The sequence below is a fragment of the Etheostoma cragini genome, chromosome 17 (genome assembly GCF_013103735.1).
Source record: "Etheostoma cragini isolate CJK2018 chromosome 17, CSU_Ecrag_1.0, whole genome shotgun sequence".
NCBI lineage: Eukaryota > Metazoa > Chordata > Actinopteri > Perciformes > Percidae > Etheostoma > Etheostoma cragini.
This window is the reverse complement of record NC_048423.1, coordinates 12,025,029-12,042,067: the sequence shown is the minus strand read 5'-3', so window position 1 is coordinate 12,042,067 and position 17,039 is coordinate 12,025,029. Positions and strand designations below refer to the sequence as shown.

Below are 17,039 nucleotides of genomic sequence, written 5' to 3'. Positions count from 1 at the left end.
CCCCCCCCCCCTAGCCCTTCCCGCATGGAGTACAGTCAACAACAATAGCAGGGAAAAGCCCCTGCAGCTCCGTTTAGAGGGACCAGGACTCAGTCAACAGGGTGGTTGCATCGCTACAGGCATTATGTCAACTATGGTGGCTTTTACACACATCTGTATGTTAACACACAAACGTTTGTATCTCTGCCACTTCAAAAAGTGATGTGTTGCCGGGTCGCATTTAGGAAATACTGCTAAACTAAAAATTCACAAAATCGCCACTGAATTTAATAAGTCTGCCGTCTATCCTAGTTCTTCAGTCCCAGTATTAAATATAACCCAGTGTGTGTCTGAAATCAGAAAACTTATTTAGGAGGCTTAGCCTTACTTCCAGGCATGAGACACAATGTTAAAGAAAAAACTAATTGAAAGACAAAACAACCTGCTGTTTGGTGTGACATTAGATCAAATTTTAAAAAAAGTTGCGTAAAAAGTGTGATGTTCTGCAATAACTGCTTAATAACTTGAAAGAGTTTGGCAACCTCGACAATTCATATTGAAATTAGAGTACAAATTATCTTTTAAGAATGAGTGTGAACAAATATATGGAATCATCTCATTTTAGACTTTTAGTTCTCCTTTTTTTCTTTTTTCTATCTTGTCAAAATGTCCACATTGTAGCTTTTTTGAGCAACTCCACACAATCTTCCTCATCAGCAAGCTCAGATTTATCATGAAAATATATTTTCAGTATATATATTGTATTTTGGTCTGAAGGGATCATTTTCTGCCACTGACTCTTTACCTAACTGTTTTCATTTTGTTCAGGTACCTGGATGGAAACCAGTTCAGTGTTTTACCAAAGGAACTGTCCACCTTCAAATACCTACAGCTGGTGTAAGTACTTGTCTGTCTGCCTCCTCTGTCTCATTGTGCAGATCAATATAGTCAGCATATACCTTTTAAATGTTCCTTGCAGAGACCTGAGCAACAACAAGATCAACTCCCTGACCAACTCGTCCTTCGCTAACATGAGCCAACTCACCACTCTGTAAGTCCTGACCAGCCTCAGCCAAGAGCTAGTATTTCATTTCGGTGCTGACAGTTGGGTGGAAACAGAGGAATTTTATATACATGCACATGTAATTATTTTTTCATTGCAGAATCCTGAGCTACAACTCCCTGCGTTGCATCCCCAAAATGGCCTTCAGTGGACTTCACTCTCTCAGACTGCTGTGAGTTTATTTTAATATTTTAAATGCTTGCAGACATATGTGTGTTCCTTTTAATGTATCAGACTAGGGTTAAGATTAGGTTAAAATTCTATTTTTAATACCTCATTTATCTATTAGAGAGATTGGATGCAGATCAAATGTTTGTACTGTTTCTTTGTTGTCACATAGCTAATGCTTAGAACAGCATCTTCATTTGAGGCAGTTGAAGTTATTTTGAAAGACAAGTACTAAAACAAGATAAGACTCACTTTCAGACTAAATGAGTTATTAAGGAGGATATTTTAGTAGCTTGCTTTGACTACAGAGTTGTTGCCGCAGATGCTGACACTCTTTGATTGACTCCACTGCACTGAAACACACGCTTATGACAGCTTATGAACACACACACACACACACACACACACACACGCACACACACACACGGACACCTACACACAACCTCTCACCTATTTTCAATGTTCTCTGTTGTCTAAATGGCAGCCATAGAGGCAGCGGCAGTGTTGTTACAGCTTCTTCTCTTGCACACATCTCATCTTCAGGCATCTTCCAAGTCAGCCTGTTCACCTCTAAACGCCCCAAGCTCATCACCGCCTCACCATCAGGGCCAAACACAAGCCCCCGAAACCCACTGTACAAAATAACTTTGACACTAATTACCAGCGAATGTTTTGCCCCGCTAACCGTATTGGTTTTGACTCTGCCTCCGGGCTTTTGTGAAGTTATGAAGTCTTTGATTGTGCACTCTCGGTGACCATGGGCTCCCCGTGGTTGAATCGGTCTGCTAAATAACTAAGATGTAGAATGTAAATACGTTTGACAGATAAATGACGAAACCAAAACCAATCTTTGGACCTGCATCCAAAGATACAGCAGCTGGATGCCTCACACTTTAACTCAAATGAACAGTTTAGTTCTGCAAGGGAGAAAACAGAGACCAGGCCTGAGATTATGTATGGGTGCGTGCATGCCTGCGTACGTGCATACGTGCCTGCCTGTGTGTGTGTGTGTGTGTATATGTGTGCCTGTATGCATAGCTTAAATGTTTGTCATCTCCTGGCTTGGTGCCGGTTAGTATGTGTGTGGGTGTAGACTTATAGGCCTTCCATGTGTGCTCATAGCAGGCACACTTTTACTACTGACAACAAAGCTTCAACAAAGCCTCTTTTTACGGCGGGATTCGACTACAGTCCCAATCATTACAAGGCACAAAGCGTAAGAGGCCTTTTAGCGTGGAATAAGAGTGAAACTCGGTCATCATTAGCTGATGACTCCTTGCTAGCCCAGGCGCGTTGCTTTGATCTCTAATGAAGCTGTGTCCGTTACTTCTGCTCTTACTCACTCACGCCACCTTTACTTTCAAAATATTGCAAGTGGGCTAGACGCCATGTGAGGCGCTCCCCCCCAACACCACCCGCCCCACACACACCACACAGGCTTAGAACTATATACAAGCTCAGAAACACACACACATACACAAAGACTGTCTGGACTACCTTATTGTCTCAGTCAGAATGGAGTCCAAATGAAGCAGAAAACTTTGATGTCTTTACTGCTGGTGTGATCAATCATAAGCCTCCCATTAAATGCCAATTGGTGCCATGTTTTTTTTTTTTTTTTACTGAGCAAGGCTGTGTGGGTGCAACAAAACTGAAGCGACAATGAGTTCCATTTAAATGAGTTCAAAGTTCAAATTTGGAAGCTTCTTAGAAAACCACATTGAGATGCCAAAGCCGGCTGCGACTAGGACACACTCACACACACTGAGGTGCAAAATCCTTTATAAAGCTGCACCTCTGGCTTTACAGAGCAGTAAAGAGGAGAAGAATCATTAACGCTCAGGGCTTCAAACCGACCAAGGGTCTGAGCCTGGCATGGGTGTGGTTTGGTTTGGTGCAAGTGTACATATGTGTGTGTGTTTGTGTTTGTGTGTGTGTGTGTGTGTGTGTGTGTGTGTGTGTGTGTGTGTGTGTGTGTGTGTGTGTGTTTGTGTGTGTGTATGATGCTTGTGGTTTGAGCTGCAGATTAATATGCTGCTAATTGGCCTGCTGGGTATAAGGTGTGAGGTGAGTGAGCTGAGACAGCGCTAGGGTGTGGCTCGCCAGTACCTGGGTGGGAAGCTGTGAGAAAAGAAAGTGATATAAAAAGAGGGTGATGAAGTAAAAGAACAGAAAAGAAAGTAAAAGCCTGCAACAAATAAAACCAACCTGACATATTCTCAAACTGCAGTTGCATCTGTTAGTTGCATTGCTGTGGGTAAATGCCTGTATCATATGATAACTATGTAGCTCAGGACTCACAGAATCACATACATATTATTAACTGGTTGAAGGTAGTTATGAACCATCATTTTGCCTGTCCAGAAACATCAAATGCAATTCCATTCTAAGAATTGTGCCAGGCTAGAAATATGTTGACGTAGGTAAGATGGAGTGATGTAATGATATACAGCTGTAGAAAAGAAAAGTAAAAAAGACACAGAGACAGACAGATAAAATGTTAGCAGGAGAGCGGATCAGGTTTCTTCCTGGAGACTCCCTGGCTCCTTTCTCCCATGAGATCTTTGCCAAGCTGGCACGCTGCTGCTGGCTTCATGCCCTCAGTATCCTAACTCCGACTACCACAACCCAACTACTCACTCTACACTAATAAGCATTCTCCCCTGCAAACAGGCCAATTAACTTGTTGTCTCAGATGGTAACATTGTATATTTTCCCTTTCGTACTCAAGCACGGCTATGCATCCTTACATTGACCAGCTTTGCTCTCTGTATCCTTTCCCCTGGCTCGTCCTCAGTTTAGTGGTAATTCGCAGAACAAACAAAAAAGGAAGTAAGGTTTCAAAGACTGTTTAAACATCACTTTTCATCATGCAGGCATACAGAGCAGACGTGTCGTGTATTGGGACTGCAGACTGAGCTGTGGTAACATTAGCATGCGGTCAGCTGAGGGTTGGAGGTGGTAATGACCCTGCGGATTACAGCAGCCATCAGTCATCTAGCCATTTAGCCGTGTTGGCTTGTCACCCTAGATAGTCTGAGAACATCAAGGAAAATAACTATATACAATATAGTGTGAATGCACACAAACATTAATATACATGCATGTTCCCAAATATGCAAGCATATAAATATACCTGTTAATCTGCACACACACAATTGCACCAATGTTTTTCAATGTCCTGCATGCTGTACAGAGGGAGGGGGGAGTTGGCCTTGCCAGCCAGACGCACATGGAAATTTGACACCCGTCTCTTACAGTCTTACAGAGCCTCACATCTTTGCGTGCTGCACAAGGCTCAACCAGAAGTACATACAAGCAAACTATGTAGGACTGTAACATTTATTTATTATCAATTATTCCAATTATTCCTGATTAATCCTATTTATCTATAAAATCTCAGACAATTGTGTAAAATTCCAATCACAGTCTCCACCGTGACATTTTCCAGAGATTACATTTTTAAATCTCTTGTTTTGTTTGAGCAAAGATATTCATTAGCTGATAATGCAGCACTTTTTTTCCTATAACAAAACATGTTCATGGTCATAAATTTGCTCTTTTTTTCTTTCTCCATGTCCTTCAGGTCCCTCCATGGCAATGACATCTCAGTGCTTCCTGATGGCATCTTCAACGATGTGGCCTCACTTTCCCACTTGTAAGTAGTAACACCCACACACAACTGTATAGCCCAATGGGAGTGTATGTGTTACTCTCTGCACTTACCACTGACTTTGTGAAGTCTACACTCTTACACACACACACACACACACTTTCAAGCATAGAAGAGGTCTGGTCAGACAGAAGTTTTGCGTGGCTCACAGTGGCCTGTCTGTAGTCCTCTTTGGTGGGCTTCCCATGTGCCAAGCCCTCCCTTAATCAGCCGCAGTCCTGTGGTTAAAGCACACAGACCCTTTTACTTTCTCATCTCCCTGTGACATCTCCGAAACACACACAGAGACACACACACACACACACACAAAGAGACACACACAGATGGCCTATAGATTTTAGTGTTTGTTTTGGTTTGTTTATTTATGTCTGTAATTTTGAGTGTGGTGAGTAGCTGCTGTGTGGTTGTGCATGTACTCGTGGACATTGGTAAAACTACACAAAAGTATCTTTGCAGTGTGCCATTCAGCCTAGATATTCACATCATCCCTTGACAGTCACTGATCAATAGAATTCTCAGTGTCAGAGTTGGAGAGGAAGAACGGAGGATAGAGATAACTAAACTAAGTCAAGGCCGCCTGAAACAGGGGCAAAGGAAGGGATTGAGGGCAGCCATTGATCCACGGTCACCGTCAAGTGGCTTTCATGTTAGCAGATGTCAGGTGTCAAATATTGGCCCGGCCTGAAAGATGAGCCTGTGTTCCGCCGTAATGGAACAGCATTGATTCATGAGTGTTTGTGCATCCAGCGGGAGGACAGGGCGGCATTGATTCATGACCACCATGACAGAAGTGGTTAAGAGTGCCTTCTGTTTGCACGGTTGCCTATAATTAAGAAGTTTTCCTCCAGATGATGTATGGCACAAATTGGGATTGGACAATAAACTATGAATATGCTTTATTATTTAAGAGGCAGTGTTTTATTTGTATAGGACACAAAGTTGAGTTAGTTTGTTTTACGTAAGGGTATAGAGACACCTGCTGTCGATAGAGTGTATTACAACTAAATGAGGCTGAAAAGTACAACACAGCCATCCTACACTATCACACCATTAATACATTTCCTTTGCTTTATTAGGGCAATTGGTGCCAACCCCTTGCACTGTGACTGTCACATGCGCTGGCTATCTGACTGGGTGAAGACTAGCTACAAAGAGCCTGGCATTGCCCGTTGCGCTGGCCCGCAGGGCATGGAGGGAAAACTGCTTCTCACCACACCTGCTAAAAAATTTGAATGTACAGGTGAGATATAGAGTTGGACACTGAAATAAAATATAAGCAGCATCACTAGTATTTACCAGGTATCTACATGCAATTCATTCTTATTGGTCTGGCATTTCCTCAGGTGATGTGGACACTACAGTGCTGGCCAAGTGTAACCCGTGTCTGTCCAGTCCCTGTCTGAACCAAGGCATCTGTCATAGCGACATGGTGGAGATGTACAGGTGCAGCTGCCCTCCAGGATTTAAGGTCAGAGTTTTATAATGCTACCATCTGTTTGTGAATATCTTCGATGTGTTGCAATTCTTGAAGTATGCATAATTTACAGCAAAAAATAAAGAACATTGTATCTGTCTCAGGGTAAGAACTGTGAGACTGCGCTGAATGCTTGTGTGAGTAACCCATGTGCCAACGGAGGAACCTGTCAAGTGAATGAGGATGAGGAGGGAGAATACAGGTGAAGAAAAAGAAGAGCTTTGAAATTAGTGCAACAAAAGAATGACATTATATTTATCCCACAAGGAACTTGACATAACAAGTGTGTATGTTTTTGCAGTTGCACATGTCCACTGGGCTTTGAGGGCCCAAATTGCCAAACCAACATTGAAGACTGCGAGGACAACGACTGTGAGAACGGAGCAACCTGCCTCGATGGTGTCAACAACTACACTTGTTTTTGTCCCCCCTACTACACAGGTCAGTGCATGCAGTTTAGTTTGATTAAAGAAGCAACTGCATTGGAAAACAATCCCCCTGTACAAACAGGCACAATATTTACTATCTAGAAAAATGTGGTATGAAACTTTTCTTGAAATCTAAAGCTAAAAAAATTAATTAATTCAAGATAAATACTCCTAAATGCAAGTAGTACTTGCAGGATGGTTCTTACTTTCTGTTGGATAACAGTTCATACTTTAACAAATACTTGTTTCTATGTAGGTGAGATGTGTGAGGAAATGGAGGATGTGTGTGCCCCAGGACGGAACCCCTGCCAACATCAGTCTACCTGCCTCATCACCTCCGCTGGACCAAAGTCAGTGTTTCCTGCCAGCAACATCAGATACAGCGAAAAATGATGACGCCGTATATTGAAAAGAAGATTAGGACGTAGCTTTGTCTTTTGATTCAATTTGATTAAGTATTTTGTTTTGCAGGTGTGTGTGCGCTCCTGGTTATGTTGGTGATGACTGCAGTTTAGACTATAATGACTGTGAGGAGCATCGTTGTCAGAATGGAGCTCAGTGTGTGGATGAGCTAAATGGATACTCTTGCGTCTGTCCTGAAGGATACAAGTAAGAAGAGCAGACATTTTACACATTTTACTTTGGCGAAATAGTTACATTTTCTTCACTAACATCATCCTTCCTCTCTTGCCGTCTGTAGTGGTCAGTTGTGTGAGGTACCCCCATCTCCACTGTCCCTGTGTGAGCTGGCTGACTGCCAGAACAACGCCCCATGTGTGGAGCGAGGCGGGCGTGCCCTCTGCCAGTGTCCTCCAGAGTTTGGGGGGCCACGATGCGAGAAGCTGGTCAGCGTCAACTTCATTGACAGAGACTCCTACCTGCTGCTCTCCGACCTTAAGAACTGGCCACAAGCTAACATCACCTTACAGGTATCATCAGAGTGTGTTAATGTGTAAACATTACTGTGATTTCTGTGTCGATGCTGCCTTTGTGAAACCTGATTAATTCAAACAATGCAAACATTTTCCCCCCATAGGTGTCAACAGCTGAGGATAATGGCATCCTGCTGTACAATGGAGACAATGATCATATTGCAGTGGAGCTCTACCAAGGTCATGTCAAGGTCAGCTATGACCCCGGCAGCCAACCAGGACATGCCATCTACAGGTCGGTGGCCTTTGAAAGGCTGAAGTTTATTGTAATTGAATCAGCTGATTATTGATTAAAAGGTGGCATTTGTATTTTTATCAAGTCTTATATCCATCTGTGTTCCTTTGCCAGTACTGAGACTATCAACGATGGCCAGTTCCACACAGTGGAGCTAGTGACCTATGACCAGATGGTGAACCTGTCCATTGACGGGGGCCTCCCTACCACAATGGACAGCTTTGGGGCGGTGCGGCCCCTCAACGGGGAGGCTCCACTATACGTGGGGGGTAGGGGCCCTCTCCAGAACACACCTCCCTCCTCTGCAGGCACTCTTAACTACTACACTACTGTCAATCACCACCCCTCCCCCCTTGCTTCGTCACCACCGCAACCAACCCCTACCCTCAACCAAGCAACCCTGTCCTACCTCCACCCAAACCAAACCCTATCCTCCACTCACACCATCCCCACCTTTAGTCATGACTGTGTCTGAGAGGGGCCACACATTAATTTACAATACATAAATATGCATATATCTCACAATCAACATATAAAACATGACTACCGAAAATAACAGGTCAAAATCTATAGTGAACATACAAAACACCACTGATTAGTCCATTATATGTATTGTCGTTAAAGCACATTTCTTACAGAGTGTCAAGTACGCCCTCTAGAGATTACCATAAGAACTACCAGACACAGTCTTAACTCCAGATTTGTTTTGTATTTGCATGGATTTGTTTGCATTTTGTGCCATATTTGATTTAACCACTCTTGACATTTACCAACGACACATTCAAAATGTAGCTGATAAATACCAAAAGAAAGCCTTTTCACATTTGTTGCCGTGCAGCCCCAGTGTCGGGGTTGATGTGACAGTTTGCTCAAGAGTGGCTCAGACTTTATACACTTTGTTTCAGTTCTGTGTTGTGCTGTACTGTTCTTTATTCATACACCACTTCAGGGACATTTCCCCATACCCCTTTGTCTTTTGCAGTCATCTATTTCAAGGATGGTGTGTCTTGTGGTGCAAATGCAAAATATCTAAGCCAATTTTAAAAAGAGTTGCGGATTTGGCAGATTGCATATGCACTGTTGAGACATACATGTTTGAAAATCCTTTCCTCCATTACACTCATGTCAGCCCTTTGTTAGCTGTCTGTTTGTGATCCAGCATGTGCATCTTTACACCTTTTAACTCTTTTCTCTCTCCTCCTACAGGCATGCCAGTGGGTGTACACTCAGGTGCTTTCCGTCTCTGGCAGCTCCAGAACGGTTCCAGTTTCCATGGCTGTATCCAGAACCTGTACATCAACAATGAGCTCCAGGACTTCACCAAAACCCAGATGAAGCCTGGCGTGGTACCCGGCTGCGAGCCCTGCAAGAAGATCTACTGTGTACATGGCATCTGCCAGCCTGATGGGGTCCAAGGACCAGTGTGCCACTGCCAGCCGGGCTGGAGCGGGCCGCAATGTGACCAGCCTGCTACCAACCCCTGCCAGGGCAGCAAGTATGTTAGCAAAAGGGATAGCATTCATTTATTCAAGGGATATCGTCACTCATATTTCACAGTAAACATCTAATCGCCCAGTCTTTCCACACAATAGGCATTGGGGGAAGAAGTACTCCAATCATTTACTTAAGTAAAAGTACCAATGCAATAACACAATGTAAATAAAATGTTTCCCTCTGAAATGAAGTGGCGTAGAAATCACATGCCACTGTAAAGTACAAGCCCTCAAAATGGTACTCAAGTACACTACTTGAGTAAATGTATACTTATTTTTCACCACTGAAAGTTGAGAACCTTTTTCAATGCTACAAATCCATGATACTGCTCTTAAAAATCAACTTCATTGATTTATTCACTGAGCAGGAAATTTGATCAAGTTTATTGTGTCCTACTAGGTGTGTCCATGGAAAGTGCATCCCACTGGACACTCAGTCGTATCGCTGCGAGTGTGTGGAGGGTTACCGCGGTGCCCTGTGTAACCAACATGGGGAGCTGTTCAACCCCTGCCGTCGCCTGTCCTGCAAGCACGGCCGCTGCCAGATCTCAGACACAGGAGATGCCTACTGTCACTGCGAAAGTGGCTACACCGGGGAACTTTGTGACGCAGGTTGGTTTGCCCTACGTCAGTCTGTAATTCTAAGTGTCAGTTAAGGCCCCTAAAAAGAATTTAACGCTATTTTCTAAGGCATTACAATTTTTTTTTTTTTTTTTTGGTGGCATACTGTACTAGAACATATTTTTATGGAATGCTATACTATGTCTTTGTATGACATTGTTTATGATTATATGATTACTATGATGATGATAGTATGATTTTTTATTTGAGTGTTTTTCTGACATACTCTACTATGACTTTTTATTTTACATTTTTATGACATAGACTTTATTTTGTGGCACCCTATGTATTTGTGTGACATACTATATCTTCAAACATTTTATGTGGCATATTATACTATGACATGTTTTATGACACATTAAAGTGTTGATGATATAATCTGAATTAATAATCTAGAATTCAGGTGGTGGTGATGAGGTCCTAAAATGTATGAAAAGGGTCTTAAAAAGGTTTTAAAATATATAAAATTTAATTTACGGATTCCTGCATATACCCTGATTAGGAATTATGATTGATTGATTGATTAATTAATTAGTTAATTAATGATTAATAACTAACATTTGTGGGCATTTTTTTTGTTTTCCAGAGTCTGAATGCAGAGGGGAACCTGTGCGAGACTTCTACCAGGTGCAGCGAGGCTACGCCATCTGCCAGACAACACGCATGGTCTCTTGGGTGGAGTGCACCGGGCTTTGCGACACTGGGGCTTGCTGCGCCAGCCAGCGAATGAAACGCCGGAAATACACCTTTGAATGCAGTGATGGAACCTCCTTCAGCGAGGAAGTGGAAAAGACCATCAAGTGTGGCTGCGTGGGCTGCATGTAGCATCATTCACTCACATTTCCTGCTGCTGCCACTGAGCAGAAGATAGAAAGAAAGGAAGGAAGGAAGGAAGGAAGAGAGAGGACTGGAGGAAAGCGAAGGAAAGAAAGAAAGAGAGTATAAAGAAAATATATAAAACCTCTATCTAAATATTATGGACAACAATGTTTGTAAAATAGGACATTTCCTCCCCTTTCAAGGGTGTGTGACCTACAGTAACACAGAGAAACCAACATCATAAGCAACAATGTAGAAGTGACAACAACGGCAACAGAACCATTGTATCTGCAACATTGTTTCAAGGGGTCCAGAGATTTCAAAGGTGTTGCATTCAGAGTGAGGCATCCCTCCAACCCAAATTACCCAGTGTGAATTCCCCATCCATCTGTAAGGCCTCTGACAGCCAAGCCACCATCTACCATCTTTACTTCGTGGAGGCAGTGAGGACAGTGGGGTCCAGCCTGGCTAAAAATGGCAGAAGAAAGGCAGAGAAAGACAATAAGAGAGAAACAGAGGGATGAGAAGAGAGCTGGACCTTTTGACTCGGCAAAGCTATCTTGAGTTGAGCTTGGCTGGGTTACCTGGACTGGGCTGGATATGGTTTGGGTTTAAGTTATTGTTGTGTGGTGTAGCGATTTCTCTGCCAGGATCCCGTCATCTATCCACACATGCACAAGTAGAAGTGAACAAAGAAAGGTTAGAGTGGCACATAATCCAGTGCGGAGGTCATGGCTTTGAGGCCAGGTGGTCTGGCTTCACAGTTGTTTGCTGTGAGGTACCCTAATGTATAAAGTCCATACAAATAGAGACTGCACTGAGTAGCAGCACTGAAAACGACAGTTGTACACCTCTTTGCAGGACATGATCCAACACGCATGGCATACATACATTTAGACAGTCTTAACACTTGAGAGAGCTTGTGTGGCACAACTATCTATTCTGTTCATACAGCAAACCAATCTGCTGGCAGTGCCCAGTGACTATCAGTTCCCCAGCATGCATTGCCTCAGGGTTAGGATCATTTTGCATAATCCCACCCCCTTTGAGCAGGAGGCTGTTTAGCCCTGCTCCTCTTGATGCCTGCAGTATTTAACTAGTGCAAACTGTTGCATGTGTGGAGAAGAGTTTGCCAACAAATATGTAGAGCTTCTTAATATCATTATAAACGTTATTACAAAACAAAAGGTTGCAGAATCATCTTCTGATTTTTGTTTTGGTGTGTCTAATTTCCCATATTGATTTGTTTTTATTTTTGTTACATTTTTTTCTCATGAGGTGACCTAACTCCTTTTGCCCCCCTCCCGCCCTCCCCACCCCCAACAACTCTTTATATAGAAATGCCTAACAGATTCTAATATATATATATTTGTATTTCATTTTGGTATAGTATTTTTCTATGTTAAAGAGTAAGTCTGTTTCTGGAAGCTTTGGGACTAGTGGAAAGGCATTTAGTTTGTTCCCTAGGTGTTTTTATTTGTTAATCTTACTTGCTCCAACAAAGTAATTAATTACATTAATTGGCCAAATATACAGCAGACCTTGTTGTATAGGAGGCAGTATTGGTCTAGAATTATGTTTAATATTGTATATGTTGTCTTCCATGTGAATATTACATCTAATTCATGAGAGTCTGTGCTTGTTTTTATTTATTTTATCTAAAGGCGTTTTCCTGTAGAAAGTGAAAGACATAAATATAGCTAACTTTCAAATATTTTCAAAAATTTCAAAAAGATGAAAAAAGGTAAAATAATGAAGAAAAAAAATAGCATAAAAATCTGTAAGGTATTTGTAACCACTTAATAGCGAGTTACAACAGTGTTGTCCTCCTCTCTGGCTCAGACATTCCTCATTTGCTGCAGGGGCTGGAGAGGTCAGAGATGGGATTCAAATATGTCCCTCTCAAACGTACCTTGTAATTACCATACCACACTTAAAGGCTTTTGATTGTTTTCATGTTCAATTTTTTGAAGTATTGGGTTGTATTTCTATCATTTTAATTTGAGAGATGTTTGCCATGGAGGTGTTTTTTAGTTCAATAGAGTTAAAATAGTCAAGCTCAACTGATCATAAGCTGCTGTCAAGCCAGAATAAAAAGGATGAAGTTGCTTCTGTGGATAATAATAATTTTAAGATATATCATCCCAGATCTGTCCCACTAGGCAACTGTGTTAAGCATTACATGCCTGCCACTGACAGATCACAAAATGAGAAAGGTCTGGACATTTCAATGTCTGTCAGTTCTGACTGGCTTTCCACAAATAATAGAAGAAGAAATGGTGCCAATTACAATAAACACAACAGTCATACCTGAATGTATAAATGTGTATAGCTAAATATGACCTATGCTTATTCATGAAGTGGTAACTTTTAGCTGTTATTTAGTTTCCAATGTAAGATATATAAATCGCATACTGTTCAATAAGTGACAGTCCATCATAATGGCTTAAGGCATTGTTCTCCCTGCAGATTGGGATTGTGTTTATCCATTTTGCTGATCTAAATGTTAAAAGTCTTTTATAGTGTGAAAGGCTGCAACGCCAGATCTCTTGGTTGGTTCAATGCACACAAAGCTCCAATTCATATTGCTACCCATGTTAAATTTGTTTTACATGCTGTTGATGTGATCCCAGTGGTGTACAATAACATTAAAAGAAGATCTCAATAAGGATACTGATGAACAGTCACTGTAACTCTTAGGCCTTGTGCCTCGTAAAGGTGCATATTTAGTCGAATGTGGCTTTCTTTCATGTCTCCTTTCCTTCCTCTGCACTGATCTGTACTTGACTGGTGCATTCAACTTCCTGCTCGACATCATAGTGGTGCTTGTGCTATATTGAGATGTAATTCCGTTATCCGGTCACATGGCCAGAAACACAGATTTTCCATCCTTTGAACTATATACATAAATATGTTACTGTAAACAACACAATGTCTCTGTTGTATTGAACTGGTGGAAAAACTTAAGAATTATCCCTCGTTGGGTTCTGTTTATTTGTGTATTTTTGTTACAGGATTGATGGTGGGAATAAACGGAAAAACTCCCAATAATGCTGAATGTATGTAGTGCCACCGACAAAATGTTTACCAAACCTCCACTCTTTTTCATTAATTAAACTTAAATGTGTGTGCTTTTAAGACTGTGTTGTCTTTTTTTCTATTAATGTCTTCTTTGTTATTTGACATTTGAACATTTTTAAGTCACTCATCTTACAGATGAGAAGTCCTTAAAAGTGCTCAGAGAAAATGGAAATGTGGGCAAACTCCATCATGTGCTATGATCAAAAGCTCCACAAAGAGCTACTATATAGTCTAAATTATAAAGACTATAAGAAACATTTAATGCGTCCCCATCAACTCACTGTGGTATACTGTCACAAGACATTTCATCACATTCAATAAAAGCTTTTTTTGAAAAAATGCCGTAGGATGATATGGCTTAAAATATTTCAATAAAAAAGATCCTAAAAAGTAAAGTAGTCATAGTATACTCTGTAGTAAAAAGTGACAGTAAAAAAAGTCATAAAAAGTCATTAAAAGTTCCAGTTTAGGATGTCATAAAAAGTCATAGTGTGTCATAAAAACATCATAGTATAGGATGTCATAAAAAGTCATAGTATTGTATGTCAAAACAATTAATATGGTATGTCATACAACGTCATATCATATTATTTCATAAAAATGTAACAGCATAGTATGTCATAAAGAGTCATAGTATTGTATGTCCTAAAAAATAGTATGGTATGTCATAAAAAGTCATAGAATATTATTTCATAAAAATGTTATAGTATAGTAAATAGTGTGGTATGTCATAAAAAGTCATAGCATATTTTTTCAAAAAATGTAATAGTATAGTATAGTAAAAAGTGTGGTATGTCATAAAAAGTCAAAGCATATTATTTCAAAAAATGTAATAGTATAGTATGTCATAAAGTGTCATAGTATTGTCTTTACAAATTTGTATTGTCATACAAAATTGTATGTATGTCATAAAAAGTCATGGCATATTATTTCATGAAAATGTAATAGTATAGTATGTAATAAAAATGTCACAAAAAGTCATAGTATGTCATGAAAACATCATAGTATAGGATGTCCAAAAAAGGTAATAGTGTAGTATTATGGCATAAAAATGTAATAGTGTAGTATGTAAAAAAAATGCCAAAGTATGGTCAGTTAAAAATAAAACATAGTATAGTATGTCATAAAAAATGTCATAAAGCGTCAGTAAGTCATTAAAAGTCATAGTGTAGTATGTCAAAAAAGTAATTAAAAAGTAATAGTATAGTATGTCAAAAAGAGCCATAGTAAGTCATAAAAAGTCATCGTATAGTACGTCATAAAGAGACATAGTAAATCATAAAAAGTCACAGTATAGTACGTCATAAAGAGTCATAGTAAATCCTAAAAAGTCAAAGTATAGTACGTCATAAAGAGTCATAGTAAGTCATAGTAAGTCATTAAAAAGTCATAGTATAGCATTTCATAAAATGTTATAGTGTTGAAACATAGTATGGTGTGTCATGAAAAGCCAGCATTGTGTGACAAAAAAATGTCAAAGTATAGTAAGTTAAAAAAGCCCAATGCAGTACAATATGCCATGAAAGTCAATGTATAGTATTTCATAAATATTCCCAGCATAGTATGTCATAAAAAACATCTTAGCGTAGGATGTCATGAAAAGTCATAGTATAGTAAGTTATAAAAAAAACATCATAGAATAGGACGTCATAAAAGTCATAGTATAGTATGTCAAAAAAAGTCATAGTATTGTATGTCATAAAAAAAAATTATGTATGTCAAAAAAAGTCATAGTATATTATTCCATAAAACTGTAATAGTATAGTATGTAATTAAAAAAGTTATAAAAAGTCATAGCATAGTACGGCATAAACATTCATGGTATTGTACTGTATGTCCTAAAAAGGTCATAGTATAGTATGGCATGAAAATGTAATAGTATAGTATGTAATGAAAATGTCACAAAAAGTCATAGTATGTCATGAAAACATCATAGTATAGGATGTCCAAAAAAAGTCATAGTGTAGTATGGCATAAAAATGTAATAGTGTAGTTTGTAATAAAAATGCCAAAGAATAGTCAGTTAAAAACAAAACATAGTATAGTATGTCAGAAAAAAACGTCATAAAAAGTCATAGAATATTATGTCATAAAGAGTCATAGTAAGTCATTAAAAGTCATAGTATAGTATGTCAAAAAAGTCATTAAAAAGCAATAGTGTAGTATGACAAAAATGTCATTAAAAAAATCATAGTTTAGTACGTCATAAAAAGTTACAGTAAGTCATAAAAAGTCATAGTATAGCATTTCATAAAATTTTATAGTGTTGAAACATAGTATAGTATGTCACAAAAAGCCAGTATTGTATGACATAAAAAACATCTTAGTGTAGGACGTAATGAAAAGTCATAGTATAGTAAGTTATAAAAAAATATCATAGAATAGGATGTCATAAAAGTCATAGTATAGTATGTCAAAAAAAGTCATAGTATTGTACGTCATGAAAAATAATAATGTATGTCACAAAAAGTCATAGTATATTATTTCATAAAACTGTAATAGTATAGTATGTAATTAAAAAAGTTATAAAAAGTCATAGCATAGTATGTCATAAAGATTCATGCTATTGTACTGTATGTCCTAAAAAAGTCATAGTATAGTATGGCATAAAAATGTATTAGTATAGTATGTGATAACAAAATTTAAAAGTATAGTAAGTTAAAAGTACATCGTAGTATAGTATGGCATAAAAAAGTCATAAAAAGTCATAGTATAAGATGTTGTAAGGAGTCATAGTATGTCATAAAATACATCATAGTATAGGATGTCATAAAAAGTCATAGTATTGCATGTCCTAAAAAAGTAATAGCATAGTGGGTCATAAAAATGTAAAAAGTGACAGTGTAGAAAGTCATAAAAAGTGATTACAATTCTTACTATAGAATGTCATAAAAAGTCATGGTATGTAATAAAAAGTGTCTATAGTATGTCATAAAAACATCATAGTATAGGATGTCATAAAAAGTCATAGTATTGTATTTCATTAAAAGTAATAGCATATTATTTCATAAAAATGTAATAGTATAGTATGTAATAAAAATGCCAAAGTATAGTCAGTTAAAAATAAAACATA

General features: G+C 39.1%; 1 protein-coding gene across 4 annotated transcripts in view; it reads left to right on the top strand.

The window, feature by feature from the left end:
* Positions 1-14,023, top strand: part of slit1a (slit homolog 1a (Drosophila)) — an 85,091-nt gene extending 71,068 nt beyond the window's left edge. For 2 of the 4 annotated variants that reach the window (XM_034898349.1, XM_034898348.1), the window contains 16 exons: positions 808-876; positions 959-1,030; positions 1,143-1,214; positions 4,797-4,868; positions 5,960-6,123; positions 6,227-6,351; positions 6,462-6,559; positions 6,659-6,798; positions 7,042-7,135; positions 7,257-7,394; positions 7,486-7,714; positions 7,822-7,952; positions 8,067-8,260; positions 9,159-9,447; positions 9,846-10,057; positions 10,653-14,023. In XM_034898349.1, the coding sequence (XP_034754240.1) occupies positions 808-876; positions 959-1,030; positions 1,143-1,214; positions 4,797-4,868; positions 5,960-6,123; positions 6,227-6,351; positions 6,462-6,559; positions 6,659-6,798; positions 7,042-7,135; positions 7,257-7,394; positions 7,486-7,714; positions 7,822-7,952; positions 8,067-8,260; positions 9,159-9,447; positions 9,846-10,057; positions 10,653-10,891 (2,338 nt within the window). In that variant the 3' untranslated portion in view covers positions 10,892-14,023. The remainder of the gene's footprint in view (positions 1-807; positions 877-958; positions 1,031-1,142; positions 1,215-4,796; positions 4,869-5,959; positions 6,124-6,226; positions 6,352-6,461; positions 6,560-6,658; positions 6,799-7,041; positions 7,136-7,256; positions 7,395-7,485; positions 7,715-7,821; positions 7,953-8,066; positions 8,261-9,158; positions 9,448-9,845; positions 10,058-10,652) is intronic. The other 2 variants (XM_034898351.1, XM_034898350.1) reach the window with 1 other exon arrangement.
* Positions 14,024-17,039: the final 3,016 nt, after the last annotated feature.